The sequence below is a fragment of the Rattus norvegicus genome, chromosome 16 (assembly GCF_036323735.1).
Source record: "Rattus norvegicus strain BN/NHsdMcwi chromosome 16, GRCr8, whole genome shotgun sequence".
NCBI classification, from domain to species: Eukaryota; Metazoa; Chordata; class Mammalia; order Rodentia; family Muridae; genus Rattus; species Rattus norvegicus.
In genome coordinates, this window is record NC_086034.1 from 82,042,279 (window position 1) to 82,069,807 (window position 27,529).

A 27,529-nucleotide genomic window follows, 5' to 3' on the forward strand; every position below is an offset into this window, starting at 1 on the left:
TCAGGATCCTGTATCTAAAGTCTTTGAATTCTCAGCAAGCACACACGCACATACACATGCATGCACACATGCATGTACACGCATGCACAAATGGCAATAACAAGAAAAATGTCCTCAGCACTCAGCAAAGATTGTTATTCCAGATCTAGGAGAGAACAGACACAATCATTTCAAAAAACACTTAAATGGGAAACATCCAAATGGTAGTACAAAACACCTCAACACCTCGTAACATGTCTAAGGACTGACTCTTCACTCTGCCAAGTGAAACAAGTGAGTCAGATTCAAAGCAAAGTCCCACTGTTACGCAGGCTGTTCTCACAAAAGGCTGGCCCTCCTGTGGGCTGTCCTGTAGGAATGGTTCAGACAGAGAATCTGGTGAGAAATAAGGTTTCTTAAGAAAGCAGATTTTTGAGGAGCACAGGAATTAGCTTGGAAGTTTTGACCCCATTAAGGGGGTGTCTGAGTAACCAGGGCAAAAATGAATACATAGAGACACAGGCAATGTTGACTGAGGCATCTTCGCATGTCCACACAGCAACCTAATCCTGCCTTACAGTCCCGTTTCTCATATACCGTACGAAGCCAGCAAGCTGGATTGTGTGCTGCAGGCTCCTGCATGGTCAACCATGGGGTTCCGTGAGATCCAGGAAGAGTTCATTCACGGTTAATGCACATGAACCCTTTCTGGTTTTTGTTTTGTTTTGTTTTGTTTTCATCCCAAAAAGGCCAACTCAGCTGTTTGGTGGTTTCGCTCAGTCAGGTAGAATGTTTCTTCATCTTTCAAACACACTGAAACAAATCCCAAGGAAAAGACCCTTCCAAGTCCATGGGAAGTGCTATAATAAATCAAGGCCTTTGATTATGTGTGTACCATGAGGGACCCTCGTTAACTTTAAAGGATAACCGCCCTCTGGAGAGACTTGGTGCCCAGAGATTGACCAACCTCTAACATTCAATTATTATATTACATTAGCCAATAGCGGGAACTTGTTTTGAGCATGCACTGGATAAATTCAGGGTGTGGAAGTCATGCCAGAGCCACAGTGCCACGACAATCAGGAATGTCCTCACCCTTCCCACCCATCCCATCCTGGGCCCACATACTCCTCCCCTGAGCAATGCTGTCCTGAGATACTCCATAGCCTTCTTACTAGATGGGGGACCCTCCTAAGATTCTCCGAAGGTAGCATGGCTGTTAGGAGTCCTAGAGCAGCATGCATAGAAACAGGGACAAGACTTCTGAAGGAAAGCTGTCCTCCCCACAGTGCCCATCTTCACCCGCAGTAGCATCTTTAGAAATCATGCTCGTATGCAAACCCCCAAATTCTTAGCAGTAATTTAGTACTTGGAAATGTTAGCCATTTTCCAATTTCAGTGCTCCACATGGGAACAGGTGTGGATGTGCAGTTCCTACTCTCTTACTTGAGTTTCAAAGTAGGAGAAGCTGTAATTTTTGAAATCCTATTAGTATCCCTACATCTCTTCCCAGCACTTCCTCTGCCACAAGTCCTGCAGGGACAGCTATTCCTATTCTTGATAAGGAACATAGTTAAGTGCTGGGTTGGGCCACCTGAGTCACCTTGTGTAACCTGACTAACCCAGCTCCCGGTGGCTTGGTCCAACCCAACAAAGAGGAGGGTGAGAGCTGTTAGGTTTCCATTTTATCTCCACTCCTCAGGAGACCAGCATTCTACTCTGTAATAATAAGAGGAGGTAGCCTAAGGCCATTTCCTCACCTTTGGTAACTTAAAGCTTAGACTGTTCTTGCTGATCCGCCAACACACTGGTATCAACCTTCATTTTTGTTTCATGTACGGGTGGACGCACATGATCCTGACTTAACCCCAGCACGAGTTTGAGGTAGCTTATAAATTAATAGGTTGGAAAAGAATGGCACAGTTAGGAGAAAGGAACAGGGAGTGTTCAGTGAGGCAAAGCCATGGTTAATGTACCCAGAGAGAGGCACAGAGCACTGGGCAGTGTAGACCACGGTACACACAAACTATGGACAGGGAATGTAGGGTGCGTTCACTGTTTATCATGAAGCGAGTTGTGCATCGGCCACTTGGCACTAGATGCTAGTGTGGTGGGGGTGGGCTATGCAATGCTGTCCTGAGATACCCCATAGCCTTCTTCCTAGACCAGGGAGCTTCCTGAGCCTCTAGAGCACCATGAACTGGGTGGTCCCTTCTGATTATCCAGAGCACATTCTGAGATGTTCGGTAATCACACAGTGCTAAGGTTAACATCCAGCCGCTCAGGCTTGGGAAGGACAACACTACAGGATAAGAACCGTCCTTCCTCACGCTCCCAAATAGGAAACCGTAGTCAGGACAAGCCAAAAGCCTCCTTGGGAAGTTAATTTGGCTACTCCCAGCCACAGAGAGCTGTGGTGGCCCGTACAGGGCAGTCCGGTGAACTTGTGGGATATTATTAAGGGATATCGTTCAAACTACAGGGTGAGTCTGAAGCCTCTCAGAGGAGAAGAACCAAGGGCCTTTGGCCTTGGGCCTCAGGGCCTCTTGGCTTCACAGCTCTATCACCAGCAAGGAACCGAAGAGAAGAGTGCCCAGGTCCATGGGAGTCAACAACTCAGGCTCTATACACTAGCATGCTACAGGAATGGGGATAAACACACTTCATTCTGGGCTATATTTCTTTTTTTTTTTTTTAATTTATTTATTCTTTTATGAGTACACCATAGCTGTCTTCAGATACACCAGAAGAGGGCATCAGATCCCATTACAGATGGTTGTGAGCCACCATGTGGTTGCTGGGACTTGAACTCAGGACCTCTGGAAGAGCAGTCAGTGCTCTTAACCGCTGAGCCATTTCTCCAGCCCTCTGGGCTATATTTCTACTGGGCTGCAGACTCTTCTACTTTAATGAAAAACTGCCATCTAAGATGCAATGAGACCCTAAAGGTGAAGGAAAAAGAACACACTGAATAAAGCTATTTGGGTCCTAACACTATTGATCTATAAACTTACATTCTGGCAGTAGTTTTGAAACACTACCAATTTTGTAATAAAGCCCTCTTCGGTTTATGAAATTAAGCCTTTTGATGCATGAGAGGCTTTTCTTCTGTCTTTGGTTGGTGGGTCGGTGGGGAGAGAGCAGGAAAACAAGCATTCTGCTCACTCAACGATGGCACCGAGTGTTAAGAGACAGAGAAAGCAAATCCACACAGCTCACCGCATCTACTTTCCTCATTTAACTCGGGGCCCGTTATTCTTAGTTTATGAATCATATCATATGGCGCTCCATTTGCACAGCCTCGGTTCTTTTTTTCCAAAGGAAAAGGGTAGTAGAAATAATTGCAGTAACTGGGTGAAAGAGCTCACTTGAAGCAATCGGCCTCTCAGAGACTAAACCTTCGATCCATAATATTGAAGTGGCATCACCTGGCCCTCTGTGCCTCTACGTGTGCACTCTGTCTGTGATGCGTCCCTCCAGGACCCTTCTGTGCACAGCGCTTGCTGCAATCACCTCTGGAGCTGTACAGCCACCCAGACCCCCTCCCCCCACACCGGCATCACCGTCTCTCTTCAGTATCAGCACCGTCCTGCCCTGCGCTTTATCAGAGTCACACACGGACAGGAGGGATCGCCTGAGGTTACTGTAGCACGGCAGACCAACTCACTGGGAGATGCAGAGTGAGTTACAGCTCCATGTTCCGCAGCTGCGTAGAGGAGAAAGCCGGGAACGGGGGCTGTGCCCTTATCATCTGAAGAGGGCAGTGTCTTTTCTTCACAGCTAAGAGCCGAAGCCAATATAAAAGCTCTAAATCAAGGGTACAGCAGGACCACCATTCAGGGTGTTCTCTGTGACACCAGGAAACAGCATCCCCGCCATATGTGTATAAACCAAGTGCCCTGTCTCTGGCACCAGTCACTTCGAGTCATGCCCCTGCAGATGGGCTGTAGAAAAAGAACAAACTGACTGGTTCGTTTCCCCTTATGTCTTCGCTGTGCAATTACAAGCTGTTGAAAGCCTTTGGCTCACGAGGAATACGGTATATGTAAAATTACCGCCCTTTTCTTGTCATTTCAACAGAGATGTCTGTCCCCTCTGTCTTCTGAACTAAATTTGCAAACTGGCCATCAGTCAAGTCTGGTTTCAATAGCCCTTCAGCTCCTTGAATGGTTGATGGTGTATAGTTTAAGTTGACTGCCCTGTAGGCTGCTAAAGTCCTAGGCAATGCTGAATGTGTGTGTGTGTGTGTGTGTGTGTGTGTGTGTGTGTGTGTGTGTGTGTACACAGTACATATATATATGTATATACATATATATATATATACATACATACATACATATATACACTATCTATCTGCATGTAAAAAAAAACAGATCTGTTCAACATATGTGAATATCGTACAATTAGGGATCCTGTTTCAAACATTAGGTTTTAATCCAAGATTCTATTCATCCCAAACACACTAAGAAATTTGCACCACATGGAGACCATGTTTAACCACAATCAGTACGCAGGGACAGAATTCTGCACAGAAGATGGTCAGTCAGAAATCTTCATCTGCCCAAAGGACTGATCAGAGAACGGGCCCTCCCAGTCTCTTCCAGACACCTTCACAGCAGAACTGGGAACTGGCCATGGTGGGAGAATTTGCAACATGGAAACTGGCAAACACTAGGGGCTCGGGCTTCCAGCTCCCCACATTGCCCTGCTGAGGAAAGCTGTTTAACTGGCTGCTCTCATTGGCAGTTAGGCGACCTCTGAGACAAACGCTCAGGCGTCTCAGGAATACCATCGTGAGTTGGCGAAGAAGCAAGAATCAGAGCCGCACACGTGAAGATCCTTAAGCTCTTTCTAGTCAACGTCCATGAAGAACAGGTTCACTGTCACCTTTCTGGGACTTGGGAGGGAAACTTAGCTCAAAGTCAAATCTCCCAGCATGCTTAGACTGTGTACAGCCTGTCACTTTGTTGTTGTCGTCAAGGCCTGTGGGGAACGAATGTCTTTGCCATTCTGCCAGATGAATTTGTTCCCAAAATGTCTTCATTCCTGGTGGCAGAACAGGCTGTCTGCTGAAGGACACAGACAGACAACCTGAGGTAGCCAATCCCAGAGGGAGGGGAGAGCCTGCTGATGGTGCTCCCATGCTCCGCTATTCCACAACCTGTGTGATCAGGCTGGACCAAACTGCTGACCAACAAGATCAGAACCCAGATGTAAAAGCCAAATAGCTGCCAACAGTTGCAGGGTCTGTCTGTCTGTCTGCCTCACTGAGAGGGAAATGCATGCAATGAGTTGCCACTAATACCTTCTCTAATCTTCTCCATATGTAACCCACACACAACTCTTACAAAGCAGGGAGAGCAGGAGAAAATTCAATAGTTTATACCATGTGCTACATTTTATATAGGAACCAAAGTCGCCACGGCCCAGAGGGTAACGGTGTAAAGTGTTCGAGCAATTCAAGAGATAAGCATGTCTTAGTGGGGTGAGCCTGGGCTACCTATAACCCTTCAAAGACGGGCTAGCTTTTATCTTGGAGATCACCAGCTACAATCAAAGGATGTAGGTGAGGACGTTGCTGTTCAGAAAAGTTTCCAAATTCACCCTGCAGTCAACTAGGACCCCTCACTTTGAATAGAGGCACACAGGAACCAACCCTCAGACAAGGGTATGTGACGAGGGTTCTATCCCAAAAGCTGAGGCCAGTGACACATCCAGCTAGTGACCCCTTTGCCAAAACAACTTTCAGGGTGGAAAAGAGTCAACTGCACTGTTTGGGCAGAAATTTCTATCAAAAGGTGGCTCGACTCAAGCTACAGACAGCACCTGGAATTCTAGGTGTCAACAGGGATGCCCCCCGACCTCCTGGGTCGGTTGCCAGAGTCCAGCGCTCACAGCTGTTGGCTGGGTTGATAAGGTGCACAGGTCTCAACCTACAGGCAAGAAATGGGTCACAGTATTAAAAGTCACTGACATTGGAAAAGGAAATTGTCTGAAAGTAAAAACCGAATTCAACCCAGAACCATGACCACACTGGGAACTACCACCAAACCGCACCTCAGAAAAGATACCCTGCGTTCCCCTGTGCTCCAAAAAGCCTCTGCGCCCATGGTTTTCCTTCGAAAAACAACAGAGGCAGAAGCTCATGTTCAGCTCGTGCCTTCGTTCTTTTATGAGCAAATTCCAAAACAAGGTAGGTAGTAGAGAGAAAAGCAAATGAATCCATCAATCCACGTTTTTAACTCATTCGCCAAAGTGATCACCTGCAATTACATTAGGGCAAAACAATTATAGATCTTATTCCGTAACCAGCCATGTTTAATTCGGAAAGACTGGGTTCAGTGAAGGTGGCCTTCCTGGGTCCAGGCGCCAAGAAGCAACACTCTTAGGAAATGAAAACAAATTATCTTCAGATGGCAACGTCTCCCAAACTCACTCGAAGCTTTGCTTACAGCAAAGTGTCTCAAAATACCCAAAATTCATTTTAGTCCGGAAAGTCCACTGGTGACTTCACGTGCCAGGGCTGAGCTTGCTCTCCTTGCTGGGATGGTATGAAGTGGTCCCCACTCCTCACACATTGCTGTCCCTCTTCACAGTGTGGGCCCAGCATCTTCACCGCTAAGCAAGACTGTCAGGAAGCACAGGCTTAAACAGGATTCAACTGTGCTACATGTGCGTTTCTCTATAAATACAGTAAACGAGAAACAGCTACGCTTCAATAAAAAGACACCCCTTCGAAAGGATGACATCGGTAATAGAATAGATCCACATTTCTTACTCCAGAGATGTAAATGTATTCCCCCCAACCCTTGGTGTTTATGTCGGGAGATGCGGCATAAGCCCTTCGGCCCTCGGTGACCATCCCTGTTTATATGCATAATGTGGCAACAGAAATGTCACCAGAGCAAGCGCCAGCGTGTCATCCCAGAGGACAATCTGAAAACCTCCGCGTCATACCCAATGGAAATACCCTGGCACATGCGCCGGCCTTTGAGGAGACCGTTGACTTTAGGGATCCGCAGGCTCTGCAGAGCCCTTCGCAAGCAGCAGCTGCCTCCACTGTCCGTGCCTCGCATTCTCAGACTTTCGTTTTGATGAAAATAACGTCAGTGAGAGGCTGTCTGCATCGAACAACTGAGACCTACAGATCTACAGAAAACACACCTCACATTCTCTCCCTCTTTGATGTGAAACCAAGTTCCAAAATGGCTTTCAGACCTTCTTTCTCTCCACCACTAGAAGCAGTGCAGAGCCCTTCTGCTCTGCCCACAGCACCCACTCATGAGGCGAAACTGCAGGAACACACGAGTATGCACCACAGTATCCCATTCTGACTCGCCCAGATCCTGGGGAACGGGCGCGTGGGGAGCTCCCACCCTGATGGCCAACGGACACCAAACACCCGAGACCGCCAAAACCAACGGCTGTGTCTAGCAAGTACGCATAACAAGCAAACAAAACAGCTTTGGAGGTGATGTATTCAACTTGACTTTTAAAAATGGTGGTCAATTTTCCTTAAAAATCCAAGACTGAAATCATGTGAATTCATTTCATACATGGACTCAGCTTGTAACTCAACAGACAACGGAGTATCCCATCTTTTTTGTTAGCAAAAAATAAAATCACAGAGAAAGGGGGAGGGGGGAAGGGGAGGGGGAGGCGAAGGGGAGGGGGAGAGGAGAGGGAGGGGAGGGGGAGGTGAAGGGGAGGGGGAGAGGAGAGGGAGGGGAGGGGGAGGGGGAGGGGGAGGAGGAGAGGAAGGGCAGGGGAAGGGCAGGGGAGGGGGAGGAGGGGGAGGGGGAGGAGGAGAAGAAGGGGAGGGGATGGGGAGGGGAAGGGGGAGAGGAGAGGGAGGGGGAAGGGGGGGAGAGAACTGCAAAAAGCTGCAAAACACCTAACTCCATCATCACATTTGGTCACTGACACACAACCCACGGTCTCAGATCGGGAAGAGTCCTCCTACCTGTGTTCCTGTCTGGTAAGATGCAGCAATGCTTCTGCAGAATGCCGGGCAGAACCTGTTTTCAAAACACATAAATAAAGGGTACTCGGTTATTATTCAAGCTGAGGTAAAGCACTTCATTAACTGCTGTGAGGGATTTTCTAATAAGATCATCCAGTATGGCACAAAAGTCGTGGCGCCCAAGATGGACTCAATAATCAACCCGTATGCAAAGCGCTGATAATGTGCATCTTTCATCAAGAAGGCTAATCAAGTAAGTGTGCTGATTGTGTATGGTTCTCCTGGGATGTGGCTGCCACTGGGTAATGCACACCCTAATGGGCCCTGAGAGATCTGGAACATGGCCCTGGGGGCACTGCTGTGTGCAGGGAAATGGGCACACCAATTTTCCTGGTGGCTTTTAAAATATTAGGTGTCATTAGAGTGCGACAGTGGAGCCTTGTGGGACGCTCTGCTGGGTCTCCATTGAGGACCTAACCTCGGCTGCTGTCATCCCTCGTCAGGAAGGTTTGTGGGGAACTTTAAAACAAAGAGCTCTGTTTAGAGTCTAAGCTTGGTGGCAAAAGGTGAAGGAAGTGTCTCATTTGATTTGAGAAAGAAAACAATAGAAAATGGTTTTGTCAAGGAAATTGTACAATGTAAGGCTTCTGCAAAGCACAGGCTGGAACGAGTCTGCAGCTGGAGATTCTCGGCAGATTTGTGACCATGTTTCCTAAGCTACTCAGAGAAAAGCTGAACTCTTACAAGCTCCACAAGACCAGTCATGATGGCCCTCCGCCAGCAGTGGCAGCTGTCCAGAGATTTCAGCCAGGTAGTGTGACGTTAGAGCAATGGATTCCATACAACTGACAGACATGTCCCAGGAAAACTCCAAGAGCATAACACCCACCCTTGGACTTGGAGGACTTTCACTCTGCCTTCGCCAGCCTTACTTCCTCCAGTCACTTGGAATACCTTGTGTGCGGTAAAGAATGCCTTTTATTCTAAATATAATCGGCTCTACAGAATAGCATAAATAATTTCTGACTCTGGATAAAAATCTACTTACACACAAAAAAATCAAATTAAATAAAGCAATTAGCAAGTCTGTATCTAGTAAATGCAATAGAAAATGTGGGATCTGATTTTTGCCCAGTTAACTGCTGCATTGGGACACAAACCATAGCTTGTGAAAACCTCAGCCGACTAATCTTCAAGAGCATGGCAAGAACTACAGTGTCAGCTCTGGCCTATGATCCAGATTTTATGGTGCTGATGGTCTCTGTCAACCAAGACTGTCCCCTGGGCTTATTTCTGACTCCTCAAGAGCAGCCCTGAGCCTTCAAGGCTGGGAATTCAAGAACACACAGTTCCAATGGGTCATTCTCTGTTGAGTATGTCCCTTCCAAGTAGGAAACTGACTCTAAACCCAGTAGTTTCACTGGTGAGGTCTCTCCACAGTTGGCTCTGTCTCTCTGAGTCTGTAACATCCAAGTTACCACAATGTCACCCTTCTCCTGGGTCTTGACCTGAGAGACCTGTGCTTAAGCCAGGCCCTAAGGACCACGGCGTATATAGAAATGTCTAACCTGAGGACCACTAAGTTGAGGAATAGTCATGTCAGTTCACTGACGTGTGACCTTAGAATCTGATCAATGATTCCTGGGGCAGCCACTCTAAGCCAAGGTCTCTGGGTCGAGCCAAGTAGACGCCTGTCTCTGGAGCACTGACAACTTCACACTCAAGCTTCCTGCTTCACCTCAGAGCTTTCCCAAGTTGCGGCTACTACCCGCAAAGAGACACCATCAGAATCCAGGGATCTCACTTTTGATCCCTTGGAAGCGACACTCCCTCCATGACACCACCTCAATTTTTTTTTTTAACATGCCAAGTAGCCTTCATTTGACCGCAGACATGGAAATAATAGGAGCCTGAAGGAGTCATAAACAGTCCATGGTGGAATTCACCTTGACTTTCCCAAAGGCAGACGATTTGTGTTCAAAAATGGCGCCTATATCTAATCTTGACAGTCTCCTCCCAGCCTCCATCCTGGGCAAGACACCTGCACTAAATCTTGGATACAGCCGCAGAATCTCAAATGCCAGGCACACACCACTTCCTCGCAGCCAGCTTAAGGGAACATCCAGGCAGGACGGTAATGGGTTTATTTCCTTCTCTCTGAAGGATTTACAGAAGGCAGCAGAGGAGAAGGAAATTATCTTGCCTGCCCAAAGGCACTTTAAAAGTTCAATCCTGCTCAACCTGTCTATTCTTTGAGAGCCTTTAACTGTTGACGATAATTGGAGACATCATGCTCTGCTGTCCAAAGTCAGGAGAGAGGAACAACAAACTCAAAGACCTCCAGAATCCCCAGCAGCCCTACCCAAGGTCTCATCATTCCACATTCTGAGGAGACCCCTATTGATATCTATGCAGTGTATGTTCTGACTCTTCTGACTAGAGGTCTGCTTCCTAAATAAGAACTCCAACATCTTTTTATCTGAATTTCTACTTTCTCTCTAGGTACCACTTTCTTAGATCAAAGACGAAAACATAACCCCACAGGGAGACTGACACGTCTGCAATATTGTCTGGAGAAGATTTAGATCCCATGTGTCTGGTCACTCTGGCTGCATCGCACATACTCTAGGTTACACTGGTCATGGACTAGTGTTTAACAGTATAGACCTGAAAACATCTTTACTATTGGGTGGTGATGCCAAGGCCCAGGGAAGACTCAGAGTTCTGATCACAGAGAACTGTGACTAATTCACATGTGACTAAATCCTCTGCCTGTCCCTGGACGCTGACATCTTTAGGGACAGTTGTCCCTAGAGGGTTGGAGGTCAGTGGTCCTCTGACCCTCCCATCACTTCTGAGCTTGAAGGGCTTCTAGAGTAGGGAGCACAGCAGCTCAACTGTTTGAAGTCCATGTGATCTGGGAAAATGCTACTATATAGAGTATCAGTCTCTCAAAGCAGATGTGATAGGTGCCTCGTATGGGTGGCTTAGAACATTTAAATATCCCATCACATGGTCTGCAGGCCTGAAATCTAAGACCAAGGTATAGAGTTATGCACCACTTAAAGGCTCCAAGAATGCCATGTATGCCTCTCTATTCTTATGGCTCCTGGCACTCTGGGCTTCTATCCCTCCAACCTCCATTGTATTGGCATGGCCTTTCCCTCTCTCTCCACATGCTCTTCTCTCCACAGGCAGTGGTACTATAGCAAAGTACTATCCTCACGTGTGCACTAATATGGCCTCATATTCATACTTCTCATGGTCTTCCCTCCATACATACACAACTCATATACATGGTCTTCCTGCCATACATGCATGTCCACCCCCACCTGATCTTCCCTCCATACATGTGTGCCCACCCCCAAATGGTCTTTCTTCTCTATGTGTGTGTCCACACCCTTGTGGTCTTGGCTTCACATGCATGCCAACCAAACCATCTTCTCCTGCATGTGCCCGCATGTCCTTTCTACAAATAGTCCAATTCAATTAGAGCCTACCCTCATGGCTTCATGTACCTTTGTTAAGTCTTCTAGGATCCTGTATCTGAATTGAGGCATATTATGAGTTTCTTAGGGGGAGATAATTTAACCCATAATGTGGTAAACTGCAAAGTTAGGGAGCTCTCCACAATGTGCTAAAACACAGCAAGTAGGAAGTTCCAGTGAGGAATCCTGGTGTCATCAATATCATTTATTGGCAAGTCATGGAGTTTTCTGTGCTTAAGTTTGCCACAAGATAATAAACCCAGGGCTTCTTCAAAATATGGCCTGGACTGCCCTGGCTACCAGGAGTCTGTTTTCTCACCATGATAGCATTATCAATACAACCTCCCCCCCTCCCTTGATCTCTCAACCCAACCTCCATGTTTTTGTATGCTCTCCCTCTGTAGTACCTTTGGGATGGCAACTCGCTCATGCTCATAGACAAATGAATGAGAATCTGGAGAATGAGAATAGTCTACCCTTCTCCTGTGTCTGCCTCCAGAAAACTCTTGTGTTCTTGGATCTGCCCTCCCCGCTCCTTCTAAGCCATTTCACCCTGCAATTGCTACTTTGAGTTCATATTTTGCTTAAAGCTGCCCCACCCATGCTGAGTCCTCAGAGAAAACCTAATGAATGGGTATCTGGTTGTTTAGGGACTCAGCGGTCAGTTGTATTGGGTCAGTGTTGATTAGAGCCTGAGAGAAGACAGTGGTCAGAGAACGAGGCACAAGCCTTTGTAGACCACTACAATGTCTTATGGCCAGGTATAAGATCTTGGTCTGCATGCTGGAACCAGGACATTTCTGACAGTCTACTTGTCCACAAATCCTCCACTTCTCATCCAAGTAACTGCACGGGTATTTGAGTTCCCTGGCTGACTATCACAAGAACATCTGCAATGGAGATAACCCCCCCCCCACCTCCTTCCTTCCTCCACTCCTCTAGCCAGCTCTTCCTGTCAAGCTCTTGAGGCTTCCTGTCAAGCTCTTCCTGGAGGCTCTCAAGGATTCTGGCAGCCTAACTACAAACTGAGCCACAGGACTTAGCAAAACACTTGGTTGGAATCTGTTTCCCTGGGAACATGGTGCCGGAATATTAAGGGCATGATATATGCGTGATGCTTCAAACCACTCTGGCCCCAGTTAGATATTCCCATTTTAAAAGAAGTTACCATGTGAGGATGATCAGCCTCAGTAAGAGTTGGGGTCCTTTGTTAGACCCCATTCCAAACATCTAAACATCTGCTGTCTGGGTGTTCTCTTTCCCAAGCCCCCTGGAGTACCTTGCCAAGGTTCTGAATCTACATCTCAATGACAGATAACCTAATATTCAGTCCCCTTGGAGGCTGCTGCTCCCTTGTTCCCCCTCACACCAGGGTCTATTCTCTTTCAAAAGTTAGCACCTCTGTGCTTACTCCACTTCTCAGTGGAGACACAGTCCTCTTCCTAGCTAAACAGAAGCTATGCGCTCACTCTGAAGTGAGCTGGAGTGTGCCAGGTGAGGAACTGTCACCCTGCAATCTAAGCCTGTGGGCCTGATGCGCCCGCACTCTGGATCTACCCGAGCCATGTTGGAGGCTCACACCCTCTAATTCTCAGAAACTCTAGTATTTCTTTTCTGTTTCTTTTCCTGGAAATTCCATTATTTGGGCGCAGGGTTGAGTGGGCCTAATCACCAAGTTTGCCTCTCTACTTTCTCGTTTTATACTTGTAATAGCCTCCCTGCTATGTATGCCATCCCCCCAGCTCACTCCTCCAGTCTGGCCACCCCCTGTTATTTCTCCGAGACTTTCCTTTCCATACATGTTACTTTCACCAGCTTCACCTTGGCTCTGGACACAGCACAAGCTCTCCCCTCCCTGAGGACTGAAATATGGATGGCCCCTCTACTTTTGTCATAGTTCTATTCTTGGTGACATTGTGGCTGCAAATCTACCATCTGCACGTGGTCAATGGTCATCTACCTTACTTAATATCAAGGCCCCGTGTGCTAGTCTCTGATCCCCTACGTTGTTAATATGGGATCAGGCCAACATCATACATTCCCAGTCTGGAATGAATGAGAGACCAGGAGCCAGGTACCTGTGTGACCTGAATATTCTCAAGACTGCTAGGCCCACCAGAGATGGGGGAAGCAGTAGCTGCCATCTGTCCCTCTGAGGTACAGAGTGAACCTCAAAGGTGAAGGGTGGCAGGTGAAAAGTGAAACGTAGCCTTGGGGCCTTTGGGAGATCCAGTGTACATGGTATTTTGTCCTGCTCTTTAACCTCTTAAAACACCAGTATGAACTCCAAGTATGAACTCTTAGGAAGTATTCATCTTTGCCGTCCCCGGCCCTCTCTCAGACTTGATGCCCTTCCTTCAGGAGCAGCAGGATGCTGGACCCAGTGAGCCGCTATACTTGGGCATCTCTGCCAGTCTATGTTTTTACAGTTTGTACAGAGATACTAAGCACCATGCTGTTAAAAACTTGAAGTCACCTTATATAGTTTAGCATGCTTCCTAAAAGACACAGACACCAGAAATACAGACACAATTTTTTAAGAGTGTCAACAATGTTAATATTCAGTTAACTTTTCCCAACCAACTGCACTGTGAGGAAACAGCCTTAGGCTTCTTCTAGAAAACAGGGCATCCCATGTTGCTCATGAAAGGAGACTCAGCAGCATCCAGTTTCTAGTCTCTGGAAATGCCAGTCTCCAGGTGTGCTGAACCATCCTGTATCCCTGCCTTCCTCTTCTGGTGCTGACACTGATGAGTAGAGACTCATCCGTAGACCTGCCATCAGCAGGACAGGTCAGATGCTCACCTGGAGACTTCCCTGTGCATCTCCACATGTCTCCTCATGCTCAGCACAAGATGGTCAAAGGTCCTTACCTTTGACATTGTAAGCACTTATATGTGCACCAGAATCATTTACAGAATTGCAGCCTCTGAGTACTGTGGGTACTGAGGGCGGGCTGCCTGGGTAACATCCAGATCCATCACTTATAAGAATGCCAACTGATTTGAGGCTCTGCCTTGGTGCCCAGCTCAGGGTGAGAACACTCTTTCAAAGCAGACTAAGGGGATATGAAGGCTGGAATGAAAACTGTCAGCTGGGGAGGCGGTGTGTCTCAGTGTTAGGTATTTGCCTTCTATTCCATGCTTCTCATGCAGGGGGTCATGAGGAGCAATGCGCCACAGCCTGGATCACAAAGAAGGGCCTGATAATGGACAAGTCACCATCAGCATCCTCATCTGTATCATCTGTGAAAACGGGACCACTTCAGGGACTAAACAGCTTGAGTCAGTAGAGAGGGTAGTCTACCATGAAGAATTCAAACCTCAGCCTGGACCAGTGCTACCTACACATACACCAATCGTATGCAAAGCATCCTGGTCCCGACTGGGGCCAGGAGCTGAATTTCACATTCCCTGGTGACGCTACAGCAAGGATCCAGGAAATGGTTTAAGAACCACAGAAGCCTCATATGGCTGCCAGCAACATCTGCCCATCGACATCGGTCCATTGACATCTGTCCATCAACATCTCATGCACCAGTTGTCCCATTAGAGTTCATGCAATAGAAACACCAGGACAAGCTAACAGAGGACAGAAAAGCCATGCACAGAGAAATTGATCTCTATGTGCTTCTGTGACACAAGGAAAGATGGAGGACCTCTCAGAGGAGTTAGAGATAATAGTATTTCTAGAGCAGATTGCAGTGACCATCCTTTGCTTAGGTGTACATGATATCCCAAAGGGCGTGGGTAATGTGGACAACTGGAAATTTACATCCAGACCTATAGCCCCGGTCAGGACCCTCAGGCAGCACTGGTACCAACCCCTCTGCACATGGACAATGTAGCACTGCATCCTCAGTCCTGGACAAGTAAGTCATGCTAACTTGGTCCTGTCAGGTTCTAATCACCTCTGCTTTGTACACATGCATGCTATAAATAAAAGGAGCCCTAAGAATATCTAGGAAACTAGGAGGAGGAATCAACATGTATAGGTTTGGGCATAGAACCCAAAGATGCAAACACACATGAACACCGTCAAGCTGCATACCGAGCAAGGCCACCCTCCACCAGCGCCAGCACTCCCACAGTGAGCACAGCTGGACTTCACCTGCCCCATCCCTCCCCGAACACAAGCAAGAGTCAGGAAATGTTCCCTATAATCATTTCAAGCAGAACACCTTCTACAAACACAAGCTTTCCAGCTAAAACTCCCACTCTACTGCCGGCGAGCCCCACTCGCTAACAAGTGACTCCCATGAGTCCTTGGAGGCCTCACAGTTAATGGGGGCATTCGAGGATCACTGGATAATACAAGAAAGCTTCCACTGGAAGAAAATCTAAAACTACACTGGCCAAACAGAATTTCTGTAAGAAATAAGACCTACAAAAAACAGTTACTATCAACTGTTTCAGAATTCTAGAGATCATGCAGATGATTTTTTTTACAGTTTTGTTAGATTTTTTGTTTTGTTTTGTTTTGTTTTCTGTTGTTACTTTTCAGACAGGGCTTCACAATGTAGCCCAAAATAACCTGGAACTCACGATTCTCCTGCATCAAATCCTACAGGGGCTAAAACAAGAGCAAGGCTCCATACCTAGCAACACTAGATATTTGTGTCTTACTAGAAAGTAGGATGTTAACACTCACGGAAGCAAAACTCAAAGAACAAGGAAGGCAACTTTAGGAGTAAGAATGACCAGGAGGCAGGCTCCAAACACACCCACAGCCTAGAACATAGACGTCTAGGAGCAAAGGAACAGAGGAGCAGTGTTCTGGAAGGTAAGAAGGGACATCTCCCCATATGGGATACCCATGAAAGAAGACCGCATTGGACACTTGAGGTGAGAGCCAGGGCTTCCTAGAATGACCTGCCTCTGATGTCAGAAGGCTGGTGGAGAACACCCTGCACCATTGTATGGGGAAAATAGAGAAAAAGGAAGCCTGGGACAAAAGGACTGACCATTATCAGAAAAGTGGTGAGAAAAGTCATGCAGAACAAAGGCAGCCTCGAAGAGAAGAGGAAATCCTTTAAACACTGGCTTATCCAAACACAAGCTGGGTTGGCTATGGGGTGGAATCAAATCCCCAAACAATGGAGGGACATGCCTAAGAGCATACCGCCAGTCTCTTAGGACAGCCAAGGCTTACAGTATGCATATGTGTGAACCAGACACAGTTAAAACATGAAGCAGGCAAGTCCCCACAGTGACTTATGGATCTGAAGCTGTAGTACCATGTGTCCTTCAGAACCAGAAACATTGAGCCTTAGAACGGAGGACTTCGGATGTTTTCAGAAGGTCCTGCTGCAACCTGAGTCTGCCAGGAAGTCAGGATTTCCTGCTTGAAACACATGATCAGCAAATCCTGAAGAGTGCTTTGAAAGACACTGCGATATAGCCTGGGTCAGGGCCTGAAGTATGTTTAAGAACCTCCAGTTCGGGACTAGAGAGATGGCTCAGCGGTTAAGAGCACTGACTGCGGGGTTGGGGATTTAGCTCAGTGGTAGAGCGCTTGCCTAGGAAGCACAAGGCCCTGGGTTCGGTCCCCAGCTCCGAAAAAAAGAACCAAAAAATAAAAAATAAAAAAAAAAAGCACTGACTGCTCTTCCTGAGGTCCTGAGTTCAAATCCCAGCAACCACATGGTGGCTCCCAACCATCTGTAATGGGATCCAATGTCCTCTTCTGGTGTGTCTGAAGATGGCGACAGTGTACCCATATACATAAAATAAATAAATCTTAAAAAAAAAAAAAAGAAAAAAAAGAAAAAAAAAGAACCTCCAGTTCGGCTATGGTGTGTGTCTATGACAGGGCCTAGGGTCTGCTCCATGCATCCTCCTTCTACATGAATCTCTTGAATGCATGCTGGGCTGAGCAGAAGACTCCTGTCATAAATGTAACAGAGCCTGAGTAAATGCTTTACACAGTCCCTGGCTCGCCCCCTTCTCAGTGGTTACATCAGGGTCAAGTACTGCTATAGTATCTTTCACCCCTACACATAGCAGAGACTCTGTTCTGAGAGCACAAAAGAAAACAACCACAATTTAGAATCTTCTACCAACGACCTGCTTTTTTGTTTTGTTTTCTTGTTGTTTTTTTACTTTTTGAGACAGGATTTCTCTGTGTAGCCCTGGCTGTCCTGGAACTTGCTCCACAGACTTGGCTGGCCTCCAACTCACAGAGATCTGCCTACCTCAGCCTCCTCAGACTGGGATCAAAGGCGTGCACCACCACTGCCTGGCTCACTACCAAAGATGAAGGGCAACCTCATTGTCCAAACATCTCACAATGTTAACATAGGATGTCATACAGGTGAGGGCGGGCACAGGATAGAGCGAGGCCTGTCATTGGATGAGAAGGAAGGATGGGCGGGAGAAAAGTTTGAGGAAGAGGAGGAGACTGGAATGGTAAGGACGGCAGACTGGTGGGGACTGGAGGAGAAGCGGCCGAGAGAGAACATGGGGGCAGACATGTTCCACTCTGTGTATTTATACAGGTTGTTATGAATGTTCTTAAGGGATGGATATGTACAGGGCTTTGTATGTTGAGGTGGGCAATTACATCGTATCAACTGGATCAACGGTTATTGTGTTGTGTGTTCTTTCTTGTGGAGAATTGAGTTGGGAGAGCGTGTGTCGGCAGAGACACTGGGCCGCCATGGAATTGGGATGTGTGCTTTTACTGACAGTTCTAGTTAAACATTTCAAAGGTCTAAAACCATGTTGAACAATAAAAGACAGATCAACCAACCAATAAAATCAAATATAATCAATAAAAGTCAACAATCAATAAAGAAGAGAGTTGAACATCAACTGATGAGACAGAGTTAACTATCCTAGTTTCTCTGACATTCAAAAGATTCCCTTCATTGCAATGAACCACACATCTCAGGGTGTATTAGCAAAGACAACACATGGTCCCCTCCTATTCCAGAGAAACTAGCATGGAAACTGATCCCACTCCCGTGCCCAGGCAGACTTGTAGAATGTGCACACAGATCATAGGTGCTATGGTTTGGAGATGACCTCTTCCCCCATGGTCTCCGGTGTTTGAACACAAGATTCCTCCTTGCTGCTGTTGTTTAAGACCTTCTGAGACCTTCCAAGGTGGAGCTCAGCTGGAGGAAGTGAGTCAATGGTGCCTAACTCATCTCTGTTCCTGCTCCTGGCCCTGTGCCTGTCCCTGCCCCTGGCCCCACTGCCTTTACTTTTTCCAAATGTGAACAAGTAACCCTTCCCTCTTGCCTCCATGGCCCCAAGCCATTCCCACCTATATACTTTCTCTGTCACAATGGACTGTACCCTCAGACTATCAGCAAAAATAAATCTTCCTCTTTTAAGATGTTTCTTGTCAGATGTTTGGTAACAGTGGGTAGAAAAGTGACCGACAGGTCTGCCTGGGCACTGGAGGAAATCACAGAATGCGATCAGTGCTGACAAGGTTGGATGGAGGTTGAAAGAGCTGCCGGTCTTGCAGAATGGATGCCCACGTGTGTTTCTAGGTGCCCACGCTAGTTTCTCTGGAATGGGAGGACACCGTGTGTTGTCTTTTACAGAGGCCAACAGAAACGCTGGTTAAGTGGTGTAAAAGTAGTTCTGCATAGAGGTACACCTCCTTCTACCACTGCCCATGATCACATGGTCAGAATGTCAGCACAGCGGGGCAAACCAGACTCTGTCCACTATTACAGGAAAGGGACAATGAGGTGTCCATGACTTCCGACAGCCACAAGAGCCTCTTCCACACTCTCACTTCATAGAACCCTTTCACCTATCGCAGAAGTGGCACTCACATCTTCAAAGAAGCAGGATTCACAGAATCCAAGGCGATGGGTCTCTCTAAGGTACCAGGTCAGAATGTTTAATTCTGCCTCTAAAAAAGAAGTGATTTTCAAGCCAACTATGTGTCCTGGGAGTAGGGTAATGTCTTCTACCATAACTGTGTGCTACTATGACACAAAAAGGGACTGGCCTCACAGATCTTTAATGCAGGCATTCAGGGACCCACCATCCCATACCTCCCATGAAGAACTTGCTGTCAGGAAAGCATGAGCTCAGAGGCCTTGAGGATGCAAGGGAAAAAAGGCTTCAGGCTCACTTTCTGGTCAGAAGTATCTTCTTTCCCCAGCAATATTAATCCCCTCTCAGCCCTGGACCTCTCCCTCCAAGGATACCACTCACCCCTGGATACTCCCCATACACAGAGGCACAACTCTGACATATATCCTGCAATTAGGAATACAATCCCACAGGTTTTCCCAGAAACACTTCAAAACACACCCACAACCCTGCTACCCTGGGATCAAGATTGGCAGCTTCCAGCCAATCAGAATACCCTGGTCATCCACCAATGAGCCAGCAAAACCCAATGACCTCATCCATAGAAGAAGCGCAGCTGGGTCTCAGCAAAGAAATCAGAGACTCAGCTGGACCCTGGTGGGTCAAAAAGCCAGGTATTTCCCAAAGGACAGACAGGAGGAGTCATCTCTGATTGGTGTCACACTACTGTCCCCTGATGGACTAGTAGTGTACTCCTCTGGGTGTGGCTAACACAAAGCCCTGGCTTAAGAGACTTTGGACCTGTGTACTATCCAGCGCCTTTAGGCACAGTGCATCCTGCCTCACATGCAGCCTCCAGCCTAGAATACTGCCCCATGAAAAAGCCATTCTGCCTTCAACAGTCAGATCCAGGACACTTTTTGCATACCTGTCCTCTGCCTATGTGGACACTACACTGCAAGAACTTCCACAGTCAACCTGCTTACTGTCATTGTCTAAGAACTATCGTTGTCCCCATTACAGATGGGAAAGAACCAAGAATGTAAACATTTCCCTTCTTATGAGAGAGCATTAAATGAATTTTTCAGATGCTTTTTCCTGAGCTTAATGGTAGCAGAAGTGAGCATGGAATGATTCCAGATGGCAGTGACACAAATCTTCAGGAACGACGGGCAGACGAAGTCAAAAACCGAGTAAGAGACTGGTTTCCCCCCAAACAGATGTGACACAATAACTCGGATAATGAGAGAAGTCTAATTTCTATTCCTTATTAAGTTCACAAGAAAGGGCAAGACTACCAAAAGCACTGGCCTCAAGTGAGGCCACCAGCCCTGTCCAGCCCCATCCCATTCTCCCCCAGTTACTCGCAGCACCTTCAACTGTGAGTTAAAGATTGGAGACCATGAGCTGCAAATACCACAGGGCTTCAGAAACCCCTTGGCCCTCATAGAAACTGTGGTGAATAGTTTTAGAAAGTTTTAAAATACTGAATTTTTACCTCGTAAAATAAGAAAAGCCTGGTCCCCACCACTCCTCCTGGAGCAGTTCTCATCAGAACCCAACTGACCCATGCCACATCGCCAGTGAGTTCAAATGGGACGGAGGTTAGATCAATGTTCCCAAGCATTGTTCGTGACCTCATGCACTGCCTCCCCTCGCCTCCACAGCACCCTTGCTGTCTTTCTAATCCCCTCCTCCAAGTTTCCAGGTCTTGGGTACCCAGGACAACCATAATGCCCCCATCTTCACAGCTATTTCTAAAGCAGTGCAGTGGGGCTCTGGGCCGGTTAACCCCCCACCAAAGTCACTCAACTTCATGCTTCCTGCCTTGGATTTTCCTCTTGTCTAATTTCAGAAGTATGTGTCCAGTGACCATTTTCAGCACTCAGATATCCTTGGACAGCTGTAAACGAACCTGCTGCATGTAACTGACCTTCATATTACATGCTGCCTCATCCCAGCCTCTGTAGCAGGCCCCTTGACCCTGTCTGCCTCCTCTCCATGCCAGCCCTCAGCCCACAAAACCCAGTAGCAAATCCTCAGAATCAAATAAGCACCTACCACTGCCACCCAGGCAACTTCCTTTCCTCCCTCACCTTAGGAGCTTCCATGGGCCCAGAAACCTTGTCTTCAGAGAGATACCCCTATAAGTCTCTCGTGATGAGTTTGGATTGTCAACTGGCCAAGACTTAGCATCCCCTGTGAGGAGAGCTTCCACAGAAGAACCATACAAATCAGATTGGCCCACGGACATAGCAGGGGGTGAGGGGCTATCTTGGTAGTTAATTGAGAGGGAAGGTGCACACATCCACACTGAATACAGGCAGTACTATGTCACTGAGCTGGGCTCTGAACTGTGAAAGAGTGAAGAAAGGCAGTTGAGAGGAAGTGTCAAGCAAGCACAGACCCATGCATTCATTCTTTCTGCTCTTGGCGATGCATGTTATCCACTAAGTTCCCGCCTTGCCTTCCCAGCAAACAAGAACTATAACTTGGAATTGTAAGCCAAATAAACTGTCTTCTCTCAAAAGCTGCTTCTGATCATGGTAGTTATCGTTGCAATTGAAACAAAACTGGAATCATCTCTGTATTCAGAAGTCATGTTATACCACTTAGTTCTTGAAGGGCTGAAAGGCCACACATGACCTGGTCAGGGCTGTCAGTCTCAGCCCTGCTCAAGGTCTGCTGCATCTTCACTGCTCCGTGCACCGGCCACATGTATGACCTCAGGTTCTTTGCACATGTCATTCTTTGTCTGGAAGACTCTACAGGACATCTCAGCTCAACCCCCACACTTCAGAAATGTCCTCACTTATTAACTCCATCACTTGGTCCCAAACCTGCTTCTGCTGGAAGTATTCTTAACCACTGAGCCATCTCTCCAACCCATTCACGTTATTTTTTAAGTACAAGTTCACTGAGCCTGGCCCATAAGGTCCTGGGATCTGCATGTTTCTGCTACCTTTGGACCAGGATTGCAGAATTTCCACAGTTCCTGAATGTTACATGGGCTCTAAGGATCCAAACTCAGATCCTCATACTTGTACGGCAGACACGTTACCAACCAAGGTATCTCCCTGTTCCCTTGCACGTATGTATGTATGTATGCATGCATGCATGCATGTATGTATGTATGTGTTTATGTTTGTATGCATGCATGTATGTAGACATGTATATATGCATGTATGCATGTATATGTGTATGCATGTGTGTATATGCATGTATGCATGTATGTTTGTGTGTATGTATGCATGTACGTATGCATTCATGCATGTATATATGTATGTATGTATGTAAGTATTTTTGGGATTCTGGGCCCAATTCCAACTTTGTAAATGCTCTTCCACAGAGCCATATCCCGGCCAGGACTCTGTAACACTGTAAGGTTCTCGCCACCGGGGCCACAGCAGGCAGTGACCCCAATCTGGAGGCTGAAAGCCACATGTGGGACTGAGCCACAGTATCCTCACTTGAAGCACCACAGGAGAATAAAAGATCAAAGGAGTCTCATCCCACAGATGATGCCGAAGTCTCCCATACAAGCACATGATATTCTAAGCCATGAGGGACAAGTGCCAGCCTGCAGGCTGCAGAAGAAGAGAAGGGGGAGCCACAGAGGGCACCTACAGCTACTGGTGCAAAAACACCGTGGCAAGATTCCTGCTTCAAAAGCTGACTCTTTAATAAAGAGATGCCCGGCCTCCACAGTAGATGCCTGCATCTCCCTTGGCTTGTCAGTTACCATGGGAACCTCACACTCCAGGACTTCCGGGTACCGCATCAGCCTTTGTCCTAGTTAGGTATTTTATTGCTGGGATGAAACACCATGACCAAAGCAACGTGGGGAGGAAAAGGGTTTGTTTGGCTTACACGTCCATATCACTGTTCATCATCAAAGGAAGTCAGGGCAGGAACTCCAACATTGCAGGAATCTGGAGGCAGGGTCTGATGCAGAGGCCAGGGAGGGGTACTGCTTACTGGCTTGTCACCATGCCTTGATCAGCTTGCTTTCTTATAGAACCCAGAACCATCAACCCAGCACCCACCACCATGTCTTGGAGTCTGTACCCTATCAATACTTCTGAAAAGAACAGACTTGTGAGCAGAGTCGTGTACCCTGCCATGAACCCACAGTTCCTTCTGCCTGAGCGCACTGAATCCTAGGAGCTGCCCCTATGGCGACCTGGGCTAAAAAGACTCAAGGGGAGGTAGATACCTGCCCCCTCAAGCACTTGGCCTTCCCTGTGTTCTCCCCTTCTCTGACACTTCCTACTTTTCAGCTGTAGAGAACGCAGACAACATTTGCTCCATTTATTTAATTAAATCTAATTAAATTTATTGGCAGTAAGAAAACCTGATCACAAAGAATAAATGCCCAAGATAAATCACAAGTGTGTGCCGAGTGAATGGATCATCTTGGCACGAGCCTCCAGGCTGGTTTTTATGGTCAGTCTCCTTTCTTGTGTAGGGGGGACAAGAATCGGAGAGCCTGGGGATTTTAGAAATACCACTGCACTCACGGAATGGCAAAGGAACCATGCTATCTGAGTCCACGTGCCTGGCTATACAGTTTGGTGGTCTCGGATGAGGGCTCTGTTCCTGCCATCTGAGGACATTGAGCCTCAGGTCATTGTGAAAGGAAAAAATGCAGGTACTTGTCAAAGACGAACCCCTGACCAACCATGGGTACATAGAAATGTCACAGTTCTGCAGCCGGGAGGAGTTGGGTAGCAAATATCTAATCCACCACATGCATAGGGAATACTGCAGCTCCGTGTGTGCACGGTCTTTGTGAACTGCAGTGGGGCCCTTGCCAGAGGCTTATGTGCCTTCTGCATTAAGGAAGCAGGCTGGGTTTTGAGGAGCTTCAGGCAGTTGGGTGTCCTGGATGGCAGATGCTGGTCACTCCTTTCTCTGTAAGCAAATGCCTGGTTTCTCCATCTAGATCAACAGTTCTCATCCTGTGGGTTGCAATTCCTTTGAGGGCCCCCTGTCGGATATCCTGCCTGCATAGCGGACATTTACATCACGGTTTCATAACAGTGGCAACATTACAGTTATGAAGTAGCAACGAAATAATCTTCTGATTGGGAGTCAGCACGCATGAGGAATTGAATCAAAGGGCCGTGTCACTAGGAAGGTTGAGATCCGCTGCTCTAGATTTACGCCTTTACACACCCTTGACCCCCTCTTCCCTGACACCCACCATTCCACTATCTGTAGCTGTAAACCTAGTGGTCACAGGGGTCCAGGCAGGACTTGTCCTTTTGTGACTGGCTTCTCCCACTCAGCACGAGGCCACGCAGGCCACTGTGGTTTGTATTGGGATGTCCTTCCTCTGTAAAGCTGATTTATAAACACACTGCACAGATGGACATTCAGGTCCCTCCACTGCTCGAATGGTGCCACTGGGAACCCCAGTGCCCAAATACCCCAAGGCTCTGTGTACAGGCCCTGGATGGGAACTGAAGCGCTAGATTGCCGTGATTCTAGTTTTAACTTGTACTTTCCTGTTTTCTACTACAGAGGTGTCACTGCGGGTTCCCACCAACACTGTATACGAAAGTCCCTCAGTTTCTGCACATTGCCCCCAAATTGATGAGTAGTTTTGGTTTGGTTTTTGGTTTTTGGTTTTCTGGGTTTTGGGAGGGGAGGGAGGACAGTCGTCCCAGGACATATAAAGTTATTTGTCAGTCCTCTCAAGGGCACACGTACACACTCACAGGAAAATATCCCTTCCGCCTTGACACGATGCCCTGTCTGACTAGGCTCTCCCATCTCCCATCACAGCGCCTTCAGGATGTTCTCACGGTCTTCTCCGTTATTTCTAGGCTGACCACTGTGATCTATTTTAGAATTCCCGTTGCAGCATGGCCACTGTATGACAAGAATCCTTATTTACCACTAGTTGAGATACCACAGTCCTCACAGTCCTCACAGTCCTCCTGCTACCAAAGCTGGAGACCTCTGAGGTTCCTCAGCTGTCCACGCCAGCCTTCTAGACTGCTGGGTCACAGGCTGGCCTTGGCTCCCCATGGATCTTCTGGCTCACCTCCAGCCCCAGCTTCTTATCCTACCCCCGATAACAAGTGGAGAACTGGAGCCAGGCTAGACACCAGCTGATGGACACTTAGAACTGTTCCTTTGTCTTCCCATCACACCTCCATCTGGTTAATGGCTACATTGTTGTACCCTGCTTAGCATGCCAGTGGCCACTAGGTGTTTGCCATTTCTTATTCCCACTCAAGATCTTTGTCCCACTTTTTGTATAACTCTTGAGCACCGTTAAAAAAAAAAAGACAGTGTGACCCCCCCAACCTTCCCTGTCACACAGTTCTCAACACCTTCAGCTTTCAAATGCTATTTCCATAGTAGGCTGTGAGCTATATCCCTAACAGACACCCTACCCGGGGACAGGGATTACGTCTCACTCATGCATTCCTTAAAACTTCATCTCAGATCCAGACAGGAGTATCCATTCTTCATAAGCATTTGGGGGACTGGTTCTCTAGAGTGTGGAGACGCAAAATCATAAGGTCCCTCCAGCACACAGGGAAGAACTAGAGTGGGGAACACTGGTATAGCAGCCTGCAAACCCAGTAACAATGATAGTCACTTTTGGAGGGAGAGGAAGAAATGCCCCAAGGAATATACCATTGATCCCTCAGGGTCACCCTGAAACATCTGGAAATAGTTTATCTACCAGGGACATCTTTATAGGACAAAGACCCTGGTGGCGGAGTCTAGGGTTTGGAGGAAGAAGATTTGTACAGCAGTGCCATTTTGAGGACCTGGGAAGGAGTCCACAGCAGAACAACAGAAGGTGCTGATTTGTGTCTAAGGGTCACCGTGGGTGGGGAGAGAAGGAAGGATCGATGACTCTCTGGAGACAGATGTGAGACACAGTGCTGAGTGGGAAGGGAAGCATCCACGTGGAATTCCCAGGGAAGTAATCATGAAGGGAGCTGATGAGAGAAAGAGAATGGGAAGAAGCCAGGGTGGTCTAGATTCCCAATGTTCCAGAGGGATGAAACAGCAGTTTCTGAACTCGATAACTCCATGATAGAACTCTACATTCATGGGAGCTAGGGCACTGGACGCCGGAGTGATGGACAGAGACAGAGCAAAGGCTGAACAGACAGCAGACAGAACAGTAATTCCTGAACTACGTCTCCACGGGAGAACCCAGCGTTCACGGAAGCTAGAGCATTGGATGCTGGGGTGTGATAGTCACCTATCCACACGTCAGACTGAAGACTCCTCTGTGCACTTAATCCTCGATAGCGTCTCCTAATGGCTTAGGTCATAACTTAAGTACACAAGGCACCTGACTCTAGACTTTGGTGCAGCCAAAGAACCCAGGCAAGATAATCTTGAAAGTAGCTCCCAGACTCCACAGAACAATGGCCTCTGCGTCCTCCATGGGATGCTAGAATCTCCCAACAGGCAGCCTGTGACAATATGCCCAAACAGTTGCTGCCACAAGAAAGCCATCGCTTCTGAGGATGTTGAACAAGCCAGGTCATACATGATGGCTGATGGCTACTCAAGCCATGATTGATAGCTATTCTTTCATGAAGAGAAGCGGAACAGAACTCATGCTGGAAACACAGCAAGCCTTGCTCAGACAAGTGACTAATGCAAAGATAGAGGAGGAAATACTTCCCAGCAGCAGCACCCCCAAACATGGCGTACCCAGGAACAATCCAAGCGGTTACCCATGTGCTGAATGAGCAGAGCCTGCACTCGAGACAACAGAGCATCCAGGGCAGCAACCATAAAGAACAAGGTCCCAGCAGAGAATAAGAAAGTCTGGGTAAAGAAGTCCATGGAAAGGTGTAGATGACAAAGGAGATGATCTCCAAAATGCCACACACTGAGATCTTTGTTCTATGTGGGTTTCACAGCTCATCCCCAACGTCCTTAGGCACTGGGCCAATGCCAGAGGGCACAAGCCAGTGGATTCTCATTTTTCCTTTGAAAACTGCGAGTGACACAGTGACAGGTCAGCAGGAGAAGGAATCTACATTTCCGAGTGACTCACACAGCCAGGCAGGTGTGGGTGGGTAATGATTTCTCTGTCACAGTTCAGGGTGAGAGGGGGATGAGAACCCATGGTCACCTGCACTCCTCTCTATGGCTGGGTACACGAAGCCCCTCTGGTTGCAACTCTACTTGCAAACTGTAACTTTGAGAAACAAGACCAGAAGAAGAACCAGGTCCCGTGGCTGAAATGCCTTGCAAGTGGTGAAATCACGGGAACGAGTGTCTTATGTAGCAAGAGACAGGAGGTGTGGCCTAGCTGAGCTCCACTCTCAGAG

At 47.5% G+C, this 27,529-nt stretch overlaps 1 protein-coding gene across 3 annotated transcripts in view; it reads right to left on the bottom strand.

Moving 5' to 3' along the window:
• Window positions 1-27,529, bottom strand: part of Dlgap2 (DLG associated protein 2) — a 709,635-nt gene that overhangs the window by 553,220 nt on the left and 128,886 nt on the right. For all 3 annotated transcript variants that reach the window (XM_039094154.2, XM_039094157.2, NM_053901.2), the window contains one exon: window positions 7,943-7,997. In XM_039094154.2, the coding sequence (XP_038950082.1) occupies window positions 7,943-7,997 (55 nt within the window). The remainder of the gene's footprint in view (window positions 1-7,942; window positions 7,998-27,529) is intronic.